The 26,040-nt window shown below is 40.9% G+C and overlaps 1 protein-coding gene across 4 annotated transcripts; it reads left to right on the top strand.

The window, feature by feature from the left end:
• Positions 1-308: 308 nt before the first annotated feature.
• hps5 (HPS5 biogenesis of lysosomal organelles complex 2 subunit 2) lies at positions 309-24,398 on the top strand. 4 transcript variants are annotated; one of them, XM_053685514.1, is made up of 23 exons: positions 310-466; positions 2,428-2,574; positions 3,784-3,896; positions 5,742-5,852; positions 5,943-6,007; positions 6,118-6,310; positions 6,477-6,838; positions 8,466-8,537; positions 8,683-8,771; positions 9,879-10,057; positions 10,251-10,409; positions 11,741-11,900; positions 13,025-13,142; positions 13,955-14,101; positions 14,194-14,256; positions 14,475-15,037; positions 17,695-17,815; positions 18,021-18,170; positions 18,991-19,110; positions 19,299-19,412; positions 19,628-19,734; positions 21,854-22,244; positions 23,358-24,398. In XM_053685514.1, exons 3-23 carry the CDS (start codon positions 3,795-3,797, stop codon positions 23,416-23,418), a joined length of 3,447 nt encoding a protein of 1,148 aa, XP_053541489.1. In that variant the 5' UTR covers positions 310-466; positions 2,428-2,574; positions 3,784-3,794; the 3' UTR covers positions 23,419-24,398. The 4 variants fall into 4 exon arrangements, with proteins under 4 accessions (XP_017340973.1, XP_053541489.1, XP_017340975.1 ...); XM_017485484.3 differs by lacking the exon at positions 2,428-2,574 and having other exon boundaries at positions 309-466; XM_017485486.3 differs by lacking the exons at positions 310-466; positions 2,428-2,574 and adding an exon at positions 550-570.
• The last annotated feature ends 1,642 nt before the right edge of the window (positions 24,399-26,040 follow it).

The raw sequence follows: 26,040 nt of genomic DNA, 5'->3' as shown, positions 1-26,040 counted from the left end.
TTTCAGTGTCCAAGCAGTAGATTTGTACACACTACATTTTACTACATATTTCATCAATGTAGCACGACATGAGTGCTTTAGTTGGATTTTTCCAGTAAGTCCTGCTGCACATAGTGCGCTTTCATACATCACTATCACTACTCGGAAGTAGTGCCGGCTGATCTAGTGCTTCTGTTCCCCACCGCCTTTTCTGCTTTAAAAAAAAGCCTCCTGCGCTATGATTGGTCCCTGGCTTCTAAATGATGTATAACTAGCCAATCATATCTCAAGAAGGCGGGACTTTCAGGAATACCGAAGGGGAACAGGAAAATAAATAAATAAATAAATAAACAAATGAGGGAGTTGTAACTGAAGGGGATTTTTGTGTAAATGTGAAATTGGTAAATATTGAGTGCACAGCACTGTCGGAATTCCCCAAACAAGCCTCGGATATGAGTTAAGACCATCTTTATCCTGTGCTAAAAAGGTAGGAACTGCTTTCTGTGTAATTAATTGAGCAAGTAATTAAAGTAATGTGACAGCTGAGAGAGAGAGAGAGAAAGTTACTTCACTTTAGAGTTTATTAATCAGGTAACTTCATTGCGGTTTAAACATACAACCTGGGGGGAAATGTGATATAATATAATAATATAAATTTTAAAGAGAGAGAGAGAGAGAGAAAGAGAGAGAGAGTGAGTGTGTGTGTGTGTGTGTAGTCTGTAGTCTGTAAGTAGCCTAGCTAAATTAGCTGCTTGCTTTCACTCTGGTCTCGTGATGCTCAGTCATGCTGTTGGAAATGACTCCAATTATAGACTTATTTTACACATTAACCTCTGGTGCTGTCTCTAACGCCATGCAGGTGTTACAGTGTATTATCCTGCTGTAAATGTTTCCTCTGCGGTGTTTGGACCTTTTTGTAAGTTTGTAACGGGTCTTCCTGCGACTCAGTGTCGGAATGTGTTACATTTCCTCCCCCTTTTTTGTGCGTTGACTGTGCGTGTTTGTGTTTATTGTTTACAACACGGACACTGTCTTATTTTGTGTCAGTCTCTTTTATATACTAACATGTACAAGTACACTGTGTGTGTGTTTGTAAATCTTCTTCAGTCCAGTATGCTGTATTCGGACGTGTCTTCAAAAAGTTTCTGTGTAGTGCACTAGGTAGTGGAGGAGAGGGCGTGGCTTCCGACTACGTCATAGACTGGTCAAGAGGGTGTTAAAATGGAGTGTTAGGGTTTGAACATTTTACAAGTGTGATAACCAAGTCTGAAAAATATTTTTAGTTATTAAACAAGCATTAAAAATAAATAAATAAACAAACACATACACAATGATGGAGATGACAGTAAATGTTTATTGTAAGTAAGGAATTACACACTGTAACAGACTGCACGGTTATATGAAAATAGTCCAGGCTGAGGTGATGTGGTGCGGATTCCCTGAAGCGGACTGTTCTCGTATAACCGCGCAGTCTGGAGTGTGTTTTATTCCAGTCTTTTACAGGAACGTCGTGATTTTACGATCGCAGAAATGAACGCAAAATCAAGCAAATATCCAGAGGAGCTTGCAATTAAAAAAAAAAAATTATAAATTACCGCAGATTTTTGACAGTTTCGGGGCCGAGAAACGTCACGACGTCATCGACCGAAGCCCCCTTCGATTTTCGTGCGTCAAACATGAGTACAGCTAAAAAGTCCCGTTTTCTGACAAACGTCACTGTGAAAGAGCGTGCAAAACAATTTCGTGCGACTGCAGTTTCTCCAGTTCGAGTAGTTTTCCACAAAAAAACTCCGCAAACTTCATCATCGATTTGTATTAAAAAAGCCACAACGATCACACACACACAAAAAAACTTTGGCAAAATCCTGTACGGCCTGTTATTCCTCGTATACCGCGGCGATTTGTCAATGATCATGATGTCTGATTTATTAACGCACAACATGTCATGCTTTTTAACAGCTTCGAGTTGGAGATAATGCTGTAAAAACGTCCACGAAATAAGCGAGTTCCTGTTATCGCTTACACGATAAAAAAAAACTCGCTATGTCAGTGATTAAACGTTTTATTTTAACGTGTTTACAAAAAAAAACAAAACAATTTATTATTAGTCTTAGATTAGATTATGTGGAGTGTCATCCATACAAATCCCTGTGTTCGAGCTGTTACTAAATGGCAGAGGCCATAGCGTATTACAACTTGAACATTAATATTAAGTTTAAGCTTAACTGTCCGAGCCGTGCTGTTATACAGAAATACTGCACACCTTCAGACCAGATGAGATAGTTGTCACATAGTTGTTATAAGCTGAGGTACACACACACAGAGTGTATGAGGAAAGGCCATGTGTTGAGCAGGGGAAAAATTCTCACTAGCTAAAAAAAAAATTTGCTAGTTGTTTTATTTAATCATGGAAAGCTATTCCATGTTCGTCTGTTGTGTGTTTGATAGCCGTCGTGTATGATAAAGTTACGAACATACTAGGAGTGGCAGCAGAGGTAGCAGCAGGGTAACGTGTTTACAGCAGGAGGTAGTTACACAGACAAAGATCAGCACAGTCGACATTCCCCGTGCGGAGAAAGCCGAAGCTGCTGGACTGTGAGTATAGGGGGACGGGGTTGTGAAATGTTTGGTGAGTCGCAGACAGACATGGAAAGGATGAGAACAACTGGAGTAAGGAGTTTGATCTGGTCAGATGGGTAGGCTGTAACGAAGAACACGTTCAAGTTGGTATTATGATAAAGTCAACGGTGAGGTAACCATCCGATCATATACCACGACTAACCGTGAAATTGTAACACTGTTGTGTAATTCACTTAAGTGTATGAAATGGGTTCCCTCCCCCCATTGAAGATACTTTAATGGCTACATGAATGCAAAAAATTCAGCTTTTGTTAAAAGTGTCCAAAATTCAGTTGAGGTGTAAATTGTTATTGTCTTCTGGCAAACATGTATATATCTTATGTATCTTCTGGAGGGCAGTAGTAAATGAGGGAAAAAAAAAGATCTTTAAATAAAATAATAATTTACACTGATCATCCTGTTTTAAAGTTTACACCCCCCTCCCTGGATCTTCATGTATCGTGTTGTCTTCTTGAGCATCAGTGAACGTTTGGACCTTTTGTAATAGTCGTGTACGAGTCCCTCGGTCGTCCTCGGTGTGAAAAGACGGATCTGAACATCATATAGTCGCTGTTGGAAAGGGGTCAGATATGCAGAAGATGCTGGAAAAGTAAAGAATGTGCAGAACCTGGAGGATTTTTCTGAAGAACAGGGGGTAGTTTAACTGCTCAGGACAAACAAGGGACTCATGAACAACTCTCACAAAACATAAACACAGTCGCTGATCGTCCAGGTAACGACACACAGGAGTAATAATCAAGGGTGTGTAAACTTTTGAACGGGGTAATTTGTGTAAATTCAGTTATTATTGTGTCTATGTGGACTTTATGTAAACATCTGTTATGTGAATAGATTATTCAGGACAGAACTAAATAAACAACAAAATGCAATTATTATGATCCATCTTTATTATTATTATTATTATTATTATTATTATATATTAACATTTTGCAGATTCTGCAAGTCGTATGTAAACTTATGACCTCAACTGTACAGTAAGTTCTGGTCCTTTTCAATTTATCTACCTGATATGACAGCGAGCAGCTCAAAGTGAACATACAGTGCGAAAACTAAAGGCAGGGCTCTTCTGATACACCGGAAACTTCAGTTTTATTTAGTTTTTTGTTTTTTCTACCAACATTAAGTGTAAATGTAATGTGATACCTCTCATCATTTAATCCCCAGAGCTCATCAGGATGATTCCTGTGGTGCCCGAGTTGTTCACTCATGTCTTGACTGAGTTTGACAGTTTTGACCCTTTAATTTCTGCCCTGCGCCTCGATTCGGGGAGACTCAAGGTAACACAGGCACCTCACTCATTTTCTCTCATCTCTCAGCCGATGCAAAATCTATCAACTTTCTTCCAGTACGCTTTAACTGGTGTTAAGCCTCGCACTGTTGTCTTTTTTTTTTTCTTCTTCTTCTTTTTTTTATTTGTGACCAAAATTCCCTGGCACCTTCCACACACGGTTCAGTGTACCCTTTCTGTGAAGCAATAAAGAAAGTAGCTTATACTGTGACCAAAAACCAGGACTTATACGATATATAGATATGACAGATGGGTTTTAATATTTGGAATCCCTTAGCGAGGTGAATTACAGTTGCAGAGAAAACTGCTTTAACACTCCTTAAGGAATAAGGGACGCAGCTTAGTAGCGCTATTCTGGCTGGGGTTCATTTCAGGACCTAAAGCAGCAGTTATACGGCACATGAGTAGAATCCGGCCGGTGAATAAGCCTGTTTACTTGAATGGAAGAAGAAGAAGTATGCAAAAAAATGTAAAAAAAATAAAACATTAACTTCCTTTACTTGCTGATTTGTCATTCACCTCCTGTGATTTTGCGTGCATGTGAATGTTTATTCTGCAAATTCAGTAATCCTGAAAGCATGGGCCAATTAAAAAAAAAAATAAATAAATAAATAAATAAATCATGATCATTTAAAAAAAAATAAAAAATTTTAAACTTTCTGCCCTCATACATGAAATCACAGACACCAGTGATTGGTTAGTGTTGCTCTGATTGACAGGGGAGAGAGAGTAACGCTATCCCTCCTACCCAGAGACTGGGACATTGTGCTCCGTTTGCTCCCGGATGGCTGTAGCATCGTCTGGATTCCAATTCCTAATCTCCCAATGATGGGCCAAACTTTTCTGTCGCACCACTCGGGAGCCTGGCGAGAAGTTTTCAATTCTTCCCTGTCTCTTATTACTCTAAAACAATAAACTAGCCAGCTGGCTAAGGCCAGACAAAGATTTTTAAAAAATTAGTCAGATTCATATTGAGAATTACAGTTGTGGTTTTTTTTTTGTTTGTTTGTTTTGTTTTTTAAATATAGCTTTGAAATTATATGATTATTGACATGTATGTGATTTTGGTTGCATTTTACTAGAGTACAATGAGTATAATCAATCATTTGTGATACTATTTGTTAGATTTATATGAAGTATACTGTAATGGAAAAGAGAATTTTACACATTAAAAAAATTACATTTTATTTATATTTATATAAAATGTATGTATATATAAAATGTGTGTGTGTGTGTGTGTGTGTGTGTATGTATATGTGGGGGCACATTTGCCTCGAACTCCAGGGTTGGGGGGTGTTTGATTCCCACTGCTGCCCTGTGTGTGCGGCGTTTGCATATTCTCCCTGTGCTTTGGGGGTTTCCTCCAGACACTCCGGTTTCCTCCCCCAGTCCAAAGACATGCATGGTAGGCTGATTGGCATGTCCAAAGTGTCTGTAGTGTATGAATGTGTATGTGATTGTGCCCTGCAATGTGTCGGCTCCCCCTCCTCATGCCCGGAGTCCCCTGTGATAGGCTCCAGGCTCCCCACGACTCTGTCTAGGATAACCTGTACAGGAAAAGGATATAAAAACTTATATAAGCATCTGGTTTAATGCCTACCGTATATCATGTGCCCCCCCCCACCCCACCCCCAAGTTAACCCCTCAAGACCGAAAGTCTATCTTAGGCCAAATCTGCAGCCCTTATTTGTTTGTTTGTTTATCATGTTGACTGAAAATGTTTGTTAACCATTTATCTTGATAAGGATTTTATTGAGTTATACTGTAGTCTGCTGAGTCACGTACATTGATTAGACGCAAAGTTAAGTTTATAATTTGTCGTGTGTGTGTGTAGTGCACATGCCTTGCAGTATCACGGAAATGGCTTGCTCTTGGCACCTCAGCAGGAGGCCTGCACCTCATCCAGAGAGACGGATGGAAACAGAGACTTATCCTCTCCCACAAGGTTTCTGTTTGTCAGATGCTCCCTGAGATGTTCAGTATGCACATATTTATGGCCCTATGAGAAGTAATAGAATATGCTTCTTTTCCTCAGGAGGGTTCACTCACACATATAGCATGTTGCCCTCATGATGAAGACTTTATTGCTGTAGCAACAAGGTACTCCAACATACCCTGCCTTTTACGGACGATTGTGAATGTGCACATGCTTGATTAAGTGCTTATTAAGTGTGTGTGTGTGTGTGTCTGTCTCTCTGTCTCTTTCTAAGTGAGGGTCTTGTAGTGATTTGGGAGCTGCAGGTAGAGCGGCGAGGGCGTCCTGAGCGGGCCTGTGTATCATGGGAGCACCGTGGCCAGGCCATAACAGCTCTGTGCTGGGACACAGCAGCCTTACGAGTGTTTATTGGAGACGCAGCAGGGAAAGTGTCCTTTGTGCGTGCTGGTACCTCCAAACTCGGCAAGGTATGGTAGAGGGCAACTGTGCAGGCTTCAGATTCATACCAGAATCTTTTTTTTTTAATGTTAAGACTACTCTAATGGGTGAAAAATATAGACTTATTCTCATATCTTTAGCAGGTGTAAAAAAAAAAAAAAAAAAAAATTTACTCTGTGTGCGTACTTTGTGCAGGGTTCGGCATTTGTGATCTTCCCGGTTCAGACCATCACGACAGTTGACTCTCGCGTGGTGCAGTTGGGATACCTGGAGGGTCATCTGCTGGTCTCTTCTCTTAGCCGCTGCTACCTCTGTGACACCGACAGGGAGAAGTTCTGGCGAGTGGGGAACAAGGAGCGTGACGGAGAGTACGGAGCTTGTTTTTTGCCGCAGCATCAGACCGGATCGAGGACACCAGGCGCAGGCACTGCCCATCTCGTGTACTGTGCTCGGCCGGGCTCACGCATTTGGGAGGCCAACTTCAGCGGAGAGGTGCTCAGCACCCATCAGTTTAAGCAGTTGCTTGCCTGCCCTGCTCTGCCTCTCATCTCTTACAAGTATGTGGTTCAGAGAGTGTCTGTAATTCTGTTTGCTGAGTTAAAAAAACAAACAAAAAACCAGCATGTGGCATGTACAGTACCATAAGTATTTGCCCCCTCCTGATTTCCTCCACTATATGGTTTCAGATCCTCATACAAAATGTAAGATAAGACAAGGAGAACATGAGGATAAGACAGTTTTTAAATGTCATTTATTGAGCGAAAAAGTTTGTGCAACACCAAAATGCCTTGCTAAAATAAATTAGTTCTCATCTCAGATGCTTCCTATAACTGGACATCAGTCTTTCGCATCGCTGTGGAGGAATTTTGGCCTGCTCGTTAATTCAGCCACGTTGGAGGGCTTTTGAGCGTGAACTGCCCGTTTAAGGTCCTGCCACAGCATCTCAATGGGGTTGAAGTCAGGAGTTTGATGAGGCCACTCCTAAACCTTTATTTCGTTTCTTCTGAGCCATTCAGAGGTGGACTTTCACACGTGCTTCTCATCGTTGTCTTGCTGCATAACCAGACTGAGTTTAAGCTTCATGGTTGCATCGATGACGGGAAGTCACCCAGGCCCCGAAGCAGCAAAGCGTCCCCACACTACCACCACACTGCCACCACACTACCATCACCATGTCTGACTGTTGGTATGATGTTCCTGTTGTGGAGTATAGTATTAGCTTTACACCAGATGTAACGTTCCACTTTTGACTCATCAGTCCACAGACCATTATCCCAAAAGACTTATGGGTCATCAAAGTGTTTTCAGAGATGAGCCTTTGTGTTCCTCCTTTATTAGCAGTGGTTTTTGCCTTGTAGATCTCCGATGGATGTCAGTTTTTTTTGCATAGGGTCTCTTTCCAATAGTGGAATTAAGAACTTATCGCCTTATCTGTGTTGAGTGAGGCTTTTAGTTACTTTGATGTTTATCTGGGTCCTTTTCTGACTCCCCCTGGGGAAAAAAATCCTCGAGGAATTTTGGTAAGCCGGCCACTTCTGGGAACATTCTCCACTGTTCCAAGTTTTCTCCATTTGGAGATAATGGCTCGCGTTGTAGTTCACTGGAGTCCCAGCACCTTAGAAATGGCTTTCTGACCCTTTCCAGATATCTCAATATCTCAACATTTATTTGTTTATTTATTTATTTATTTTAATCTCTTCTGGAATTTCTTTTGATCACAGCAATAGCATGCTGCATGTTGAGACCTTTTAGCCCAGTTCACATTGCTGGAAAGGTTTTACTGAAGTGATCTTTAGATTCAGCAGGGCTGGGAGTAATCAAGTCTGGGTGTGTATATAGTCTAATTAAAATTGGGTTGACTAAAAAGGAGGCAGTTACTTTTTCACACAGGGCCAGTTAATGTTGGATAACGTTTTTTAATTTTTTTATTTTTTTCTTCCTTCATTTAATGAAATGATCATTTCAAACTGTATTTTTATGTTTACTCAGGTTGTCTTTGTCTTCTATTAAATTTTGTTTGAAGACCTGAAACAATCAAGTGTGACCGATTAAAAATAGAAGAAGAGGGGCAGGAGAGGGGCAATTCTTTTTCACAGCACTGTTGATTATTTTTGATTGAATGCTTAAATTGATAAGTAGATGATACATTAAAAAAAAAACAAAAGTTGCATTTGACATTTTTAGGATTGAGCCACATTATAACCCAGGTCAAAGGAGTCCTCAGTCCCTCACGTTTCCACGGCTACTTCACCTCAGGTAACTTGTGCAAGATCGCAGGACAAGCAAGTGTTTTGTGGGGGGGTGGGGGTACTACAATTTGACTAAGATTACAGTTTGATAGTTCTATAGGATAAATAAAAATTTGCAATTGTTGTTTCATTTATATAACCGTGTGTTTCAGTGATCATAACCTCCTGACATGGACAGACTCTGCCATTTATATCTTTACACCTCACAGTGGGCAGGTTTTGCTGTGGACCAAAATAAAAGGCAAGATGCATGACAGTAAAGTACGATATACAAAATAGGGCTTTTCATAATCTGATGTTTCCCACTGTACATCCCTAAACCCTGGGGTGCATCGTTCTTATTTGCATATTTGTACTGTCAACAACCATGACTGGATAAATACCGCACGCGATCGGTCTTGTCTCACGCATTCGTTTCATTAAAAAGAAACGCCGTCACATAAATCCTTCTTGGCCGTCCTCCTGAGACGCACGAAGGCAAGAAATATTTTTTCCCCCCCCTCAAACACCGTGTAACAATTTAATTTTGGTTCGAGGAAATGAGAGGCAGGCTTGCGATGACTCAAACGAGGCTCTTTATTTTACTTAACTTTTTTTATTTATTTTTTACTTTTGCTTTTCAACAATTTTATTTTATTGTGCACACACACACACACACACACACACACACACGAAAATTTCTCTCTCTGGCTTGTTACGGGAGGCCCCGAAAGCACAAACAGACACACGTAAGTAACCTCGGGCTAACAAGACACAGATGAGAATCTTTACGCGTTACCTGTCGGCTCGACCTGCCTTCTGTCTGTCCACAACTGACGCTAGGCCACGCCCCCGCCACCACACACTGCAATTACTCAAAAGGGCTTGTAACTTGCTGCTTCGGAGCAGGGTTTCATAACTCCGGGTCAAAAGAGGTGCTAACCCACCTTCTAAATTGCAAACGTGAAACGTTCCTCTACCCGGGGTTAAAAGCGGGGTTTCGAACGACGATAACCCGGGCTTAAGCGCAGTGTGAAAAGCCCTAATATGGTATAAACTTAACTGCACTCAGTTTGTTATTGAACCGCTACTTTCACCCTACTACAAAACTACTTTGAAAGTCCCAGTGTCGTCTCGCAGATTTAGTTAGGTTTGAATTCAATTTAATTTCCCAATTACCAGGCTTTTTATCATTTTGAGAAACTGATTTTACTTAAACCCAGATGCTTTGAATTCTTTCCCCTCTCTCTCTCTCTGTCTCTATTATATATGTTTATTAAATGCAGTCGTTTGTGTTTTCATAGAAGTGATTAAAATGTACTGTTACTGCCTGGAAACCCATCTTCTCAATTTTGCCCAACTTGCGCAGATATTGTAGACGTGGCAGTGTTTCGCAATGAGCTGTTTTGTCTCCATGGTGATGGGCATCTGTCTCACCTGCTGTTGATGCCTGTTGAACGCTGTGTGGAGAGACTGATGAAGCGAGAGAGCTGGACACTGGCTGCTACTGTCTGTTGCATGTTCCAGCACGCTATAGTAACATGCAGGGTACATACACACACACACACACACACACACACACGTGTTTGTAGTCACTTTTACTCATGCACACACTCTTAACACACGAATCAGGATAAGCTGTTCGTTACTCTCAGGTACTAGAAATTTGTTCTTGCACACGTCATTCTCTCTCCTTCTGTCTCTCTGTCGCTCTTTTTTTATTTACATCTTTCTCCCATAGGCAAGAAAGACCATCCCTATTGATCGCCTCGAACATCTCAAGGCCCAGCTGAACTCTACCTCCCAGGAGGAGCTGATTGGTCAGCTGGAGGCAGTAATCAGCAAGATGGAGCCTTTTGACTCTGCCTGTAGCAGTCGCAGAAGCAGCTTCTCCTCTCATGTGAGTGTATGTTTGAGTGTGTAGGAAATGTAGAACCAAACCACTCTCTAACATCTCCCTGATATTATTGTATATTTATAGTTGAGAAGACTGTGCGCTTTTTCATTACCGCAGGTTCTACTGGAGAAGTGAAATATTCTCATTATTATTTTACATATTGTCACGCAAAGGATTTTATTAGCGTCTGGTTTTTTTCTTTTTTTTGATCCTGCTGGCCTCCTAATGGATCATGTTAGAAAATTCTTACATTTAGTTTGTTTTGGGTTTTTTTAGCGTTCACAGCTTGCAAATTTTTACTTCGCAACGGATGCTGCAAAAAAAAAAAAAAAAAAAAAAGGACATCTCGGCAAGTAAAAATATCTGGAATATAGTCATGTTTACGTAGGGTATGGCTCAGTCAGCTTCCTAGTTCATTAGTCAGGGCAGTGATCAGAGAGTCTGCCTTTTTATGTCTCAATCGCAAAATCCTTCCAGTGCACAAGAACGTTCACTTCGTAAACAAAATCCCACAATGCAGCGCAAAAACCAGGGAGCATCCACGTTCCCTTAAAAAATGTAAAAAAAAAAAAAAATGTACGTAGCTTGTTATCGTTGTTGTAGCTCTCATGATTACTTACGCTAGCGATTTTTAACTCATTTTGCCGTTCTATATACGGTTTGTTTGAGTCGAACGACTTTGAAGTGTTTACTGATGTTTATTTATTCTTTAATCCACTAGCTAGTGTATGATCCTGCTCGAAGTACGTGACAGAAACGCACATGACTAAGCGAGCAAATTTATATGACGTATAAAACGTTTTCATTTTCGGTGACGTTTTACAGCACGAGTACGTAGTCATGTCGCCGGAAATTGAATCATCAGTCTCTCAACGCGTAGCGAGCCAGGGTCTTTAACTGTACCCGAACTCACGTACACGATATACTGATTCACGACCTACGGAGCTACGTAGCTGATCAAGACACACCCCTAATCTATTGCCAGACCATTTTGCTTCTTTCTAGAAATAAATACTTAGAATGATACAAAAGTATCTGCCAGTAGAACAAGACTATTCAAAGGTTTAAAATAGTTTTTTAAAAAAAAGTCAAGAAATAGGTTTAATAATCTTTAATATATATATAATTATATTTGGTTTCTTTTATTCTTATAGAATGAAATACTAGATCGATTTGACTCTATTCAAGATATTTTAACTTGGTAAGATGTCTTTTTTTTGCAGTGAAGGAAGGCAGTGTACGAATGTCAGGTATTCGTAATCAGTGATGTTGACAGAATCGTTTACACTTGAATGCAATGTTTATACTCGGATACATTGTTTTCCCCCCATTAGGAAAGCTTCAGTGTGCTGGACTGCGGCATCTACCGCGTCATCAGCCGTAGAGGCAGCCAGTCAGACGAGGACACCAGCTCCCTCCTTAGCCAGTCAATGCTGGAGGAGGAAAGGATGAAGGAGTTTAGCTTTGGTCAGGAGGAGGAGCAGGTGGAGCCTGGTAAGAGGGCAACCAAAGATCAGACACTGACAAAAATCATAGAAGATAATCTCTCTATGTAGGTTCTGCCTGACTGTGGTCTGATAAATGCAAGGCAGGGTCAAGGACCCTATAAGGAGTACAGTGTCTGATTGATTGATTGAGAAATTTTGACACCAGCTTGTTTACAACTGAGTAAATGAGATACATCGTAGGTTTGCACTTTGTACAGTATATCATAACTGTGAGTGAACGGTAAGAACATGTGAAATAAAATGAAAGTGAAAGAGGCTTAAAGGTCAATTTGTTGTTTATTTTAGCAGTGCGCCTGCTCTGATTCAGCTGGATCAGGACAAAAAGTTAAAGCAGGGCAGTGGATCCGCAGGACTGGAGCTGAGAACTACTGATTTATGACATGTGATTAAATAGACACGATCAGTGCAGGGGGATTTCAATATTGTTAGAAGATTGTTGAAGATGATGATGATGATGATGATGATAAAATAATTACAGATATAAATAATCTAAGAAAGTCAGTATTTTTCTTTCTGGCAGTTTTAACAAAATGACTGACGGCTTTTTTGCACTGAATTTGCTGTATGTTCTAAATAAACAGCTAAAAGTCATCAAAACCTGAAACCTGTTGTCTTGCACATAGTCATTGTCTGCGTTTTTGTACTATTTAAAAACAGTGTTGAATTTGACTTGTAAAACATGTTCTCAAGCCAGCAGTAGACCTTGCGTAACCTTCCATGGATGTTATCTTGAAGCTGTGCGTGAACAAACACCAGCAGTGGCATTAGTTGGGGGGGAAGGATATAAGATCAGAATCGAATGCAAAATCCCATACTAATGTTCTTTTAAGTTCATAGCAATGTTATGGCTTTTGTGCCATACCGTTTTCTTAATTTCTAATTTTCTTCATGCTTTTGTTTTCTTCTCTCTGTGCATTCCTTCTACTCCTCCCTTTTCTGTGTCTCTCCTGCCTTCTCGATATTTATTCTCGTCTTTTGGTCCAAACACCGTAATCAATTCCTTACGTCCGTGCTTCTCATTTGTTCACCCACGTACTCTTCCTATTCTGTCTGCCCCTCATCCCATATTCTCCTTCTTCATTTTCTATTCCTCGACATCCTGTTCTTCAGACCCCCAGTCATGTGTGCGTGCAGAGGGGGACAAATCCGATCTCTGCCTGCAGTTCCACCTCCCACTCTCATTCCGTCCAAAACCACCACTCATCGCACTGCAGGCTGTTAAAGACAGGTATCCTCTCTGAGTCAAACTCCAAAAAAAAGACAAAAAACTGCTGCATTGTTGGTGGTTTTTTTTTGTGTGTGTGGGGGGGTTTGGGTTTTTTTTTTTTTTTTTAACACTAGAATGCTAGGAGGCCAGGTGCGTACAGCCATATTAATCCCCCACACTGATGCACACAATAACTGATGTGATGGTGCTGTATAAATTGTGTCCACACAAACACACCATAGGATAGGTGAAAATCTGGTGCGCTCGTATAGTCCATCCATCCATACATCTTCTATACCGCTTATCCTTCTCAGGGTCGCGGGAAACCTGGAGCCTATCCCAGGGAGCATCGGGTACAAGGCGGGACAGGGTGCGCTCGTATAGTGGCACACTGAATCAAAAAGGAAAACGCATACACTTCCATATAGGAAAGATCAGCTTACGTCGCATAGCTAAAAGGGAAGCGAAACTAAACGAGGAACGCAAAACTCACTGATTCATGTGCACCTGGCCGGTACCAGACTTTTTCCCCTAGTCTAACTTCCCCTTTCAATAGGGCGGCTAGTTTTAAAAATAGCCTTCCCCTGTAGTGCAGTGTCGTTCTTTCATTTCGCATATCTGCCGCGAACGGTATGTTTGTTTAACCATACAGTCTGTCCTCTTATCAGTGAAATATGTGTAATCTTAGTTTAGAACAGTAATGATCATTGTGTCTATAGCTTCATGGCATTCCTTCCATGATTTATCTCGTATTTATTTAACGATAATACACTCTCACTTCTGTGTGTTAAGTCTGCATTTCTGTGTCTGTGTGCTTTTGTGGCTGTTATAAGTGTTTCAAGCTTTGTGAAGAAGACGACGGAAAAAATCAACAATCTGCAGATGAACTCTGACCTCTGGCCCCGACCGGACCATAGGGATGGTGGACAGGGAGAGGTCACACCCTCAGTGACTTCATGTACAGAAGAATTAGACAATGAGTAAGGTTTATTTATTTATTTTTCATTTTATAGTAAGTTTAATAGATGATATTTTTATCTCTGTCTTTCATGCTCTCATTTCATTTTCTCAGGGAGACTGGTGAGAAAGCCGAGAAGGAGTTACACGAGCTAAGGGCGGCAACGGGGAAAGCCATGTGAGTGATGATCAGATATAGTACGGAGTGTGTAAGTTGTCTTGGCACTTTGTTAGCCAACCTAAATATTGTGACACTTTATATGCACAATTTTCAATTATTGTGAGTTTAAAAAAACAAATGGGTGTAATTATCTCAAATTCCGATGTGGAAACCTACTGCATGTGCTGAAATCAGTGCAACTAGAGCGTTCTTCCTTTCTTTGTTTCACCATGTAGCTTACAGATCCAGGACCCTGTCGTTCTCTTGGATACCAGGTACTTGACCGAGGTGCTCCTAGAGTGGGTCCCTATTCTAGAAAGGGTCTTGGGTCCAGAGAACCCTACAAGCAGAGAGAGGGACAACTGGGAGATCAAGGAAGAGGAGAAGAAGAAGAGCTTGGAAATGGAAGACGATGACCCAGACAGACAGCCCTGTTCAGCTGACCGTGGAGTAGGATGCCAGACAGAATCGGAGCACACCTCAAACCTTGTAGAGGAAGAAAGCCTTACAGACAGTACTCTCAGCTCCACTGCTTTGTTTGCAGAATCTTCAGTAGCCATTGTAGCTCCAGTGGCGTACACCCTGCCTTTAGACCTCCTGGATGACCTCTCTCAACTCGCGTGCCTCTACTTGGACTTGGGCTGCCCAGGTGGAGCAGGTGACGGAGAGCTGGAAAGGGTTTGCGTGTTTCTGCGGAGGTTCTTTTTCCTGCTGGATAAGGAGAGAGTGAGGAAGATGTGCACTTTGAGGTTCAGGGAGCAACCAGACGTCCTAAATACCTACGTTGCTTGCATGCTAGGTGAGTGTTCTTTTTCTTTCCCCCCCAGTCGTCACTTTCAGTACACTCCCACTTTAACCAGCACTAGAGTAAGAGGTCTTGTTGGTAGTACATTATTCAATACACTCCTGGTTTCAGATTCTACATCATTTTACAGTAACTGGAATTTAAAAAGAAAAACTAATTCACCCACCATTTTATGAGCTCAATACCTGAGCACTCGGTTTAAATGTAAAGCCATGTGAATAGACCTTGATCTGTACGTATGCCAACTAGGGAAGTGATTGAGTATTCGAATATCCAGTTACCCTTTTCAGGCCCCGTTATAAGAAAAACACAACCACTATTCGGTTATTTGTTACGTTATCAACATGAGGTCCGTGAGAATCTATGAAAAAGAAAAGCAGCGTCTAGCAGTATGTCAATGCGGAGAGCAGCATTGTCATTTTGTGCAAGGTGTATATTGTGTAACGGGATGAAAATGCCGTGGGCAGATGTGAATGCCGTGGGCCTTCGACAGTAATACATTTCCAATTAAAGCTGCAAGCATCGTTGAACAGGCCATCGCACCCTGGTGCACGTTGGGGCAGCTTCCAGGGGAACGCCATTACATTATTTTAGCACTTCTGTGTTGTTAGGAGAGGAGTGTATCACGATGTAAATCATGTCATTTCCTGTTGTCGGTAGGTTTTCTTTAGATAATCTCTTGGAGGAGATCGTTAAAGTAAGACCGGCCCTTTGCGGATAAGATTGCACACCCCTGGTCTAAGCCCTCAAAAACGCGATTCATTTAAGAAAAAAAACGTGAACGAATACTAATAAACGGAGCAGATGCAATAGGGTCCTCGCACCACGAGTGCTCGGGCCCTAGTTATGTCCAGTACATCTCCAGTAAAACTTTGGCTCTAGTCACTCCTCTTCAACTTCAAGGAACATTGAGTCTGCACTAGGGCTGCAACTAACGATTAGTTTCATAATCGATTAGTTGGTCGGCAATTTTTTCGATTAATCGGATGGAGGGCAAACTTTCCGTACCAATTTTTTTCATTTATTAAAAATAAAATCCACAAACTGCGGGGTTACACGACTGAAAAGAATCCGATACACACACACAACAGAATATATATTATTCACTTAGGACTGTAGTTTAATTCTGTGCTTTTTGTGCATCCATAAACAATAATGCATAAATACTTATAATAGTATTAATGCATTACTTTTTATAAAAGGTAACATTGACAAACAGTAACTGAAGAAAGTTTTTGTCGGTGTCTCCGGGTATCTGCCAAAGCTAGCGGCGTCGTATTAAGTGTGTTTGATGTCATGCGCCGTCGACTAGGAAGCCATTTATATTTCCTGTTAGTAAAAAAATCCGCTAGTGTTCCTTTGGAGATGATCTTACCTTTCTAAAAGTCATACACTAGACGGTAGAGTACCCAGTGCATAGTGTAAGTGTGCTGTACGTCATTTGGGATGCAACTTTAGTATTTACTCTCCGAAGCATGTTTTTGGAACAGAAGTAACATAATAAGTAAACGCACCCCATTCCGCATGCAGACCAACTAATCGATAATGAGATTCATTTACAATCGATTTTAGCGATTAGTTGTTGCGGCTCTAGTCTGCAGATTGACCCCATTTTACTCCACTTGTGGCACGTCTCAAACACTCTGCAATGCTTCTTTACACCGTCCCCTGTTGCTGTTACAATAACCTCCACTCTTCCGGGAAGGCTTTCCACTAGATTTTGGAGTCACCATTGGTGAGGTCAGGCACTGATGCTGGGTGAGGAGGTCTGGGGTGCAGTCAGCGTTCCAGTTCATCCCAAAGGTGTTCAGTGGGGTTGAGGTCAGAGCTCAGTCGAGTTCTTCCACTCCATCCTTGGCAAACCATGTCTTCATGGAGATCATTTTGTGCACAGGGGCACTGTCATGCTGGAACAAGTTTGGGCCTCTTCGTTCCAGTGGAGGGAAATTTTAATTCTACAGTAAACACACATACATCCTACACAATTGTGTGCTTCCAGCTTTGTGGCAACAGTTTGGTGAAGAACTAGATATGGCTGTGATATCAGGTGTCCACATACTTTTGGCCGGGTTTCATGGAAATTTACATTTACGACATGGAAATGTATTTAACTAAACTCACACTAAACTGTGATCATATGAGATTTTTTTTTTTTAATTTGATGAGAGTAATTTGAAAAAGTAGTTCTAGCTTTCTGACATTCAGTACATTTCTGTTCGTTATTTCTCTCCGTCTTGTCGACCACACTCAGACATGTACTACCACTGACAGGAAGAACTTTAAGTGCAGTGGAAAGTGATACATGGTTCCTCCATGCTTAAATAGGCTTTTTCTCTCCCTCTCACCGCGGTTAACTGAATATCCGTTCTTTAACACTTCCTCTCCTTTAACACCTTCCTAGTGCTAACTGCACAGCCAGAAGTACTGCAATGTGATCATTTTAGAAGGTTCTAGAAACTTTTGTTTAATAATAATAATAATAATAATAATAATAATAATCCAGTCCAGTATTGCCTTTATTACCTTATATTATCTGTTTGAATAGAAGTAGTTTTAGAGAACAAAACTAACATTTGACATTATAGCGACACACTTATACGGTCTGTAGGCCGTCCTGCCAATTCATCTGAGCTACGCGCGTGTGTTCGCAGAGTTTACCCAGGCCAGTAAGGTGGTGGAAGTCATTCAGAAAGGAGATTTACTGAAGTCACTGCGCAGTCTGAGAGAGCTGCAGCCCTGGAACGCTCCAGTGCTCCTCACACACCTTTACAGGTCAGCTGTATACACACACACACACACACACACACACACACACGGTCTCTATATTCACCTTATATAAGAGTGCTCAGTATTTCCACGGGATATTGCTCTATTTTGTAAATCTGTGTTTCTTTTTATTTATTTCTTTTAAGCAGCAGGGTATTTTTGTTAATTAGCTGGTCATGTTGGTGCTGATTCTCCTTCCTTTTTGTTGTAGACTGTATGAGAAGCATGGGGAGATGGCCGTTCGGGCATACCCCCAGTTCTATCCTACAATCCTCCCCTCTGACATCAAAGCCATGGTCCAACCCAGTCACTTCTTGCCATACCTAGACAACCTGGTTCAGTCCCAAGCTGAAGAACAAAGGTATTCTTGATGCGATTACTATGTACTTTGGGGGTATATACAGTAATAGTGTCCTAATGCTGGTATAATATAAATATACCAATATTGCTCTTAGATTATACTGTTCCCATTCTTGATAATTAACTATAATAGCAGCTAGAAATTTACAAACATGTTGAAAATAAATATGAACTGTATGAAATATGAGCTGAAAATAAATATTTTATGGATACAGAGTAAATCCTTGAACACAAAAGGATTACTACACTTCGAACATATGACATACTGTAGATGGATGGATGGATGGATTGATGGATGCTGCTTCCGGGATCACATACTGTGACAGTACCTACTGCATTCGATTCAGTACCTACTGCTCGGCCATTGATACAGTACGTACTGATCGGTATATGTGTGTAGTATGAATACAATCCGGATATACTACATCTGCCATGTAGGCATTGTCATGTAACCTACAACTTCAAATGAGCCGACAAGCTGCGTCCCGCCATTTTTTTTTATCGGGACGGCTCTTCCGTGCCGGTCCCGACGCATTACGGGATAGCGCAGTGTCCACTGATTCCATACTGCAGAATCTCAGCAGAAGCAGCAGTAGGTCGTACGGGTATTTCTCACCTCCTGGTTTATGAATACTGAGAATTCGGACTTGCTACTCTTTTGGCGTACTGCTTTTCACCTACTGTATAGTGGGGCAGTAGGAACAAGAACAAGAAAGCCAAACTTGATATCTCTCTCTCTCTCTCTCTCTCTCTCTCTCTCTATCTCTCTCTCTGTCTCTCTGTCTCTCTCTCTGTCTCTCTGTCTCTCTCTCTGTCTCCAGACTCTCTTTCTTAGGGTCACTGCTTCAGCCTGAGACGCTACGACAAGTTTGGTTGGACCTAGCTCTCATCCATGATGCACCACGGAAAGATGATACGCTGACAGCTGATGGACAACCAAAGTACAAATATTCTTTGTGTGTTTCTCTATGCAACACCAAACTTGAAGCTGTTTAGCGAATCATTTCCAGTGTTCTTATAGAAATGTAACTGTGCAGAGTGCAGAGCATACACAGCACTGCTTTGCACATATTTCTACGATACCACTAAACATCGACTTCAGTGTAAAAGACTTGTCTTGTTGTCTAAGGTGGCACTCTCACTACTTCTGCTGGGGTTATGGACGCCTGCTGTCCTTGCTGATCCGCCTGCCTGCCGACTTAGACTCCAAACAGAAGATGATGGAGTCATGCAGACTTCATGGGTCAGTGTATTTCTCGCAAAGAAAGATGGAATTAATTCCGAACTACTAAAGAAAAACGGTGTTTATGAAAGCATACTTTTTTTTTTTTTTTTTTTTTTACTGCAAATGTTACAAGGAAAAGTTATTTCTGTGGGGTGTGTTGAGGATTTAAGTAAGTATAATTGTTTATGATGGAGGAGCTGTGGTGGTTAACAGCAGTGCGTTTTTTCTCACAGTTACTGGACAGGCTATCTCTACCTGTGCAAAGAGCTGCACCGGCGCACCGAGGCTTTCTCTGCCATCTGCAGATTAGATGATATGAGTCTACTGGAGGAACCCAGTGGTAAAGATCTGCGATACTTCTGAACCATAAGACTACTAGTTGGCTAGTTTCTCATGATGACATTATTATACAGCATGTACTGTATAAGACCATTGAGCCTGTTCCTAGACATATATTTATGATAGTTTCACTTGCAAAGATGTGACAGTTAGCTAAACTTTAGTATAACGTGTGAATTAAACCCATCACTGTTTAAGGACAGTGCCCCCTCTAGGTGATATCAAATCTCAACATGTTCATATTGATGATAAAAAGATTCAGCTCATGTGAGTATCTGTCGTCCAGTTACCCTCCTTCAGTTCTATGGTTTTATTCATCAGGGCCTAAATACCAAATCGTGTGGTCCTCACTAACTTCTATAAACAAACAAATAACCTCAGGTGACAACACAAAACACAACGGATTTCAATATGTAGTCATTTTTTTCCCCCAAAACGTAAACCGACATTCAAAAAACAGGTGAGGAAAAAAATAAGTGCACTCTTCCTACTTCCACATTCATCACAAGAGTAATTAGCAGCCAGGTGTTACTAATGAAATGCACAAGAAGTGCGACTACCTCTATAAAAGCAGAACATTTGGCAGTGCGAACACTTTTGGTGTTCTGGAGCACTCAGGTGTGGGTCGACTTCATGCCAAGAAGAAATGACATCAGCCATGACCTCAGAGAAGCTATTGTTGCTGCTCATTAATCTGAGAAGGGTTATAAGGCCATCTCCAAACAATTCGAACGTCACCATTCTACAGTGAGAAGGATTGTTTGAAAACGGAGAGCCTTCAAGACAGTTGCAAATCTTCTCGGGAGTGCGTGCCCCGGCAAATTCAGTTCAAGGTCAGACCATTTAATGCTCAGAGATATAAAGGCAAACCCAAGAGCTACATCATGTGACCTACAGACCCCTGTATCAGGAAAAAGACTGAACAAGTATGGCTTTCACTGAAGGTTGGTTATGAACATGCCCTTTCGCTCCAAAACGAATACGGCAGCGAATACTTCACGAAATTGCATCTGAACAAATCACAAAAGTGCTGGAGCAATATCCTTCAGACTGATGAAACCAAGGTGGATATGTTTGGGCATCATGCTCAGTGCCATATTTGGTGAAAACCAAACACAGTGTATCAGCAAAAACACTTCACACCAACTGTCAAGCAGGGTGATGGAGGGGTGAAGATTTGGGCTTGTTTTGCAGACACAGGTTCTAGGAAACCTACAGTCATCGACGCAACAATAAACTCCACTTTATACCAGAAAATTCTTGAGACAAATATGAGCCCACCTGTCCAGCAGCTTAAGCTGGGCCGAAATTGGGTCACGCAACCGATCAATGACCGCAAGCACACCAGCAAATCGACATCTGAATGGCTAAAGAAGAAATAAATCAAGGCGTTGGAATGGCCAAGTCCAGACCTCAACTCCATTGAGATGCTGTTGTGGGATCTTGATAGAGCTTTGCATAAACAAATGCCCTCAAACGTCAGTGAACTGAAGCAATGTTCTAAAGAAGTGTAGGCCAAAACGATGTGAGAGACCGATAAACTCCTACAGATAACGTTTCCTTCGAGTTATTTTTGCTAAAGCTGGTTCTACATGTTATTGAATTATAGGGTGTATTTTTTCCGCCCACCTGGTTCCCGAATGTTGCTTTAGTTTTTTGGGGGGAAAAATGACTACATATCGAAATCTTTTGTGTATTTATGTTGTCACTTGAGGTTATTTTGTTTATAGACGTTGGTGAGGACCACACAGTTGTTATTTAGGCCCTGATAAATAAAACCATAGAATTGACGGAGGGTGTTCTCCATCCCCCAACCCTGCCCCCAAAAAACCTTAACCTTCTTTTCTTGGTTGGCAACTGAACAAATATTCCAACTTGCCTAATGGTATTAAAAGAATATTAAAGTACATTTGTTAAACAGTGAACCGAAACAACCTTGTGCCAACGTGTTCCCAATTAGCAAATGGACTGCATGTGATGTTGCTGAGATGCAATTTGCACACATACCGGCTAGATGTGTTTGGGAGGATTTTAAAGTCAGGAAAAACGAAATGTCTTCTCTCTATATATTTCCTACGTGTCCTCCTGTTTTGAAATGTTGATTGTGTGGTTCTCTATAGGTATCGTTCCACAGACCATGGAAGAGTGGATGTTCCTGATTCAGCTTTGTCAACAGAGGAACCCCACGAGCCCTTCAACAGCCATTTCACTTCTTCCTTCTGACCCTACCGCCTGTCCGTCCACACCTAATACAATTAACGGCACCAGTGCCGATAGCTGTGTGGATAACACTAATGGTAAAGGCAACGATGATGGGCCCGTTGACCTGATCAACGGTTCGGCGGATTGGAGCAGCCGTATCAGTGTGGAGAAGTTGATACTGTGCCTGGCGCGGATTGTAGGGCCGGACCGGGCCCTAGCAGCGCTGCAGGAATGTGGGCTGAACTCGGAGCTGAACACTCACGCTACACTGGTGTGTGAGATCCTCAGAGTGGCAGAGAAGAGGCAGAGGTGAGGAGACAATGGTCTCGTGATTACCTCAGGGAGTCCAGATATTAATATTCAATAGGCTGTTTAGTGTTTTGATTTAGTGTTCACAGGCTGAACAAGTTCATCTTGCGTTCCAGAAAAGCGTGCTTGGAAAATACTTAATCTCGAATCCTGAATTAAATTGCTTGTTCTTAAAAAAAATAAAATAAATAAAAAACATTTACATAACCCAGTTCTGACTACGCTGAATCAGGATCACATGCATTCACAGTGGACTTCACTGCCCTCATCATTCGATTACTGGAAATGTCATCAGTTATGGCTTGCAGCTGAGAACATCTGCATGCAGAACAAGAGATTCGTGTGTGTACCAACATAATCTACTTATGTTTAAAAAAAAAAAAAAAAAAAAAAAGCGAGTCAGTGCATGATATTCTAACATCGTATTGTCTATTTATCTTGCATCCAGAAGGAGAGACCATGGAAGAGTTTTGGTGTTTTGCCTGCTTTATAACTTTCCAGAATTTATTGCTAATTAAGATGTAATTCAAGAAGTCAAATACAAAAAAATAACATGACTCGAACAGGTAGGATAATATTTATGGAATAGTTACTCTGGTCAATGATAAACAGGAAGAAAGAAAGTCCCAGAAAAAGTCCCAGAAAAGAGTACTGGTTCTCTACTGCCACCTTTTGGCCCTAAAATATGAAGGACTGGCCTGTGTGTGGTACACAATCCCTGGGCTTATCAGCGCCACCCCTGGACACGAGTGTAAATGCGATTATACTTTTTATTGTATGTACTGTATATTGTTTTTATGTATAACAATACAATACCAGCTCCCAAGTCCAGCAATATACCATTTTATGTGTCAATAATGATATTGCATCAGAGGTCTGTACATCGAACTGTAATTGCACATACAGTATAAGCATTAAAAAAAGGAATGATGTTATATTTACATCATTTTAGTTTACTCAAGAGGGGCCTGATAACTCCTTTTCCCTGAATCTCACCTCACACTAAAACACAAACCTTACGTTCTGGAGCAACCCCGCTCATCTCAAATGCCTTGTTTTTCTTTCATTCTTACTTCATTATTCTTACTTCTGAACATTTTACACTCTCCTCAGAGCTCTGATCCAGACCATGCTGGAGAGGTGCGATCGGTTCCTTTGGTCTCAGCAGGCCTAATGAAGAATCCTCTTCCCTGATCTGCTCATGACCTTACTGCAGCCCTGCAACCACCAGGACAGTAAAGACTGCCTGTACTCTTCTAGATTCTACACTACAGACTACATTTATGGCATTTGGCAGACACCCTTATCCAGAGCGACTTCCATTTACCTCATTTATACGACTGAGCAGTTGAGGGTTAAGGGCCTTGCTGAAGGGCCCAACAGTGGTAGCTTAGCAGTGCTGGGGCTTGAACTCCTGACCTTCTGATCAGCAACCCAGAGCCTTTAACCACTGAGGTACCACTGCCCACAGTCTACTTCATCATATCCCAGAGATCCTACTGTAGGTATATTAATCTCAGTGTTTGCCTGTTGGTCTGAATCCAGTTTTGCTTTTCACTACCAGCTGATTCAGTGTTGTTGTTGTTGTTGTTGTTGTTGTTGTTGTTGTTCAGATTGTAGTTTAGCACTCTTTGTGCTCCATATATGAGTTTTACTTTCAGATGCACTTTCTCAATGATACGTTAGCAATTATGCTAAATAGCTGTGTGTGATTTTTATATCCAGACCAACATGTTAGGCAAGTTTGTTTGCTAAACACTCTTGAAAAAAGAAAAAAAAAAAAGCGTTCAAATACGGTCTTCAGAAAGGAGTGAGTCGTATTTGTAAACCACGCACCAAACCTTTTATGAGTTATGTTTGTGTTTTGATGACATTAACATTTTTTTTTTGTTTGCTTGTTTAATAATAAATTGCAATATTATTTGCTTAAAGTTATTTATCTATTTAATTGAACGTTCTTTTAAAATATATGTGAACATTTTGTGGGTCTTAAAAACAAAAACTGGATACGAACAAATACCTTCTAGATGTTCAATAGACATTTTCATTTGAAGATTATGTAATAAAATAAGAGTATTGTATAAACTTTGCTTTGTTGTCGACTTGCAGCTATGGCAGCTGCAGCGACAATAATAAACATGTCTAACCTAAGAATGGTGAAATTCTTTATTTATTTGTGCTGCCTATGTGTTCGACCAGGAGTGTCCGATCTTACTCGGAAAGGGCGGGTGTGGGTGCAGGTTTTCATTCCAACCAAGCAGAAGCCACACCAGATTCCACCGTTTAATCAGTTAATCTCGGCTTTCAATAGACTCAGGTGTGACGTCTTGGTTGGAATGAAAACCTGCACCCACACCGGCCCTTTCCAGATAAGATTGGACTCCCCTGCATTAGACAGTGCGCTCAAAATTATTCGCGTCGACTAATGAATACTTGGGAAACAAATTCATTTATTTCTACTGAATTATTTTATTAAAGGATGTTCCTTTGGCAGTCACAATGAAAGTACAGTACTGTGAAAAAGTCTTAGGCACATGCAAAGAAATGCTGAAGAGCAAACATGCATTTAAAAAGAATTAAATGAAATGTTTCTAATTAAAAACAAATACTATAAAAGGATCAAACAAGAATAAATGAAAGCACGTAAATATTTGGTGTGACGACCCTTTGCTTAAATTTTTTTTTTTTAAATAACGTAGTCTCCGGTAGAATTAGTGCAGTTTTATAAGGAAATGAGCTGTAAGTGTTATTGAGCATCTTGCAGAACCAGACACGGTTCATCTGGAGACTTTGCTTCAAACCCAGCAGCCTTCATTGTGTTTTTTTTTTTTTTTTTTTCTTTCTGAAAAGTGTCTCTTATATAACATGCTTTATTTACTGACATACAAACATTTTTTCTGTAACATTTAATTTTGGTTTGAAAACTAATGTCGCGAAATCTAAAATGTTTCTTGAACTGACTCGATAATGTAGAAATCCTAAAATAAAAAAATGTATAACTATACGTTTGTACTAAAAAATAAAACAAAAAATAGGACGCCTAAGACTTTTGCACAGTTCTATATTTCATATAGTAGAGTAATAGAGTTATAGAGTAATGCTTATTGTACATATTAATGGGTCATTCCCCTATTAATTATATCTCCTAATATGTTTTGAAGGAAAATGACAGAAGGGGTAGGTATTTTTCCAGGCAGGTGTCTTGAGCTGTCACGGAGAAAAAGATCTCTAGGAAGCAAAAGGAAAGGGTGAGGAAATGAACACGCGTACAGTATGAAGATTCGATATAGCCTGCTGTACGAGGTCGCCTTGTTGAATTCTGATCATTCACAAATGATTAGTTCGTAACTTAATAACAATCGATGAAATGTCATCGTCCCTGCATTCTTCTTCTCTTCTTGTTGATGACTCTTCTCCCTGGCACGGCTTCAATCAGATCGAGCTCACGCACACCTGGAGAAGAGAGCACTGACAGTGAGAGGACTTGAAGAGAGAAAACAGAGAAGCCTTCTCGGTACTGATAAGAGAAAGGCTTCAAATTGGAAAGTGAGGACTGTGATGACGTCAGGGAGGGAAATTCTAGTTTGGGGCTTCTTTTAGGCTTTTTATTGTTCTAGCCGAGTAACTGCGTTTGACTCGAGGATTTCGAGCCAACTAAACTATACGCCTGCCTCGATGCCATGCAGAACCTACAGGGAAGTCAACCTGCTATGGTGTTTATGCAGTATTCCTTACGTGCGTTAACTCAGAATGGTCTTGTTCCAGATCACCAGTGTACTTGAATTCACTTGTGTTC

The sequence above is a fragment of the Ictalurus punctatus genome, chromosome 14, assembly GCF_001660625.3.
Source record: "Ictalurus punctatus breed USDA103 chromosome 14, Coco_2.0, whole genome shotgun sequence".
NCBI lineage: Eukaryota > Metazoa > Chordata > Actinopteri > Siluriformes > Ictaluridae > Ictalurus > Ictalurus punctatus.
Note: the sequence above shows the minus strand (reverse complement) of the source record. Positions and strands in the feature narration are given on the sequence as shown.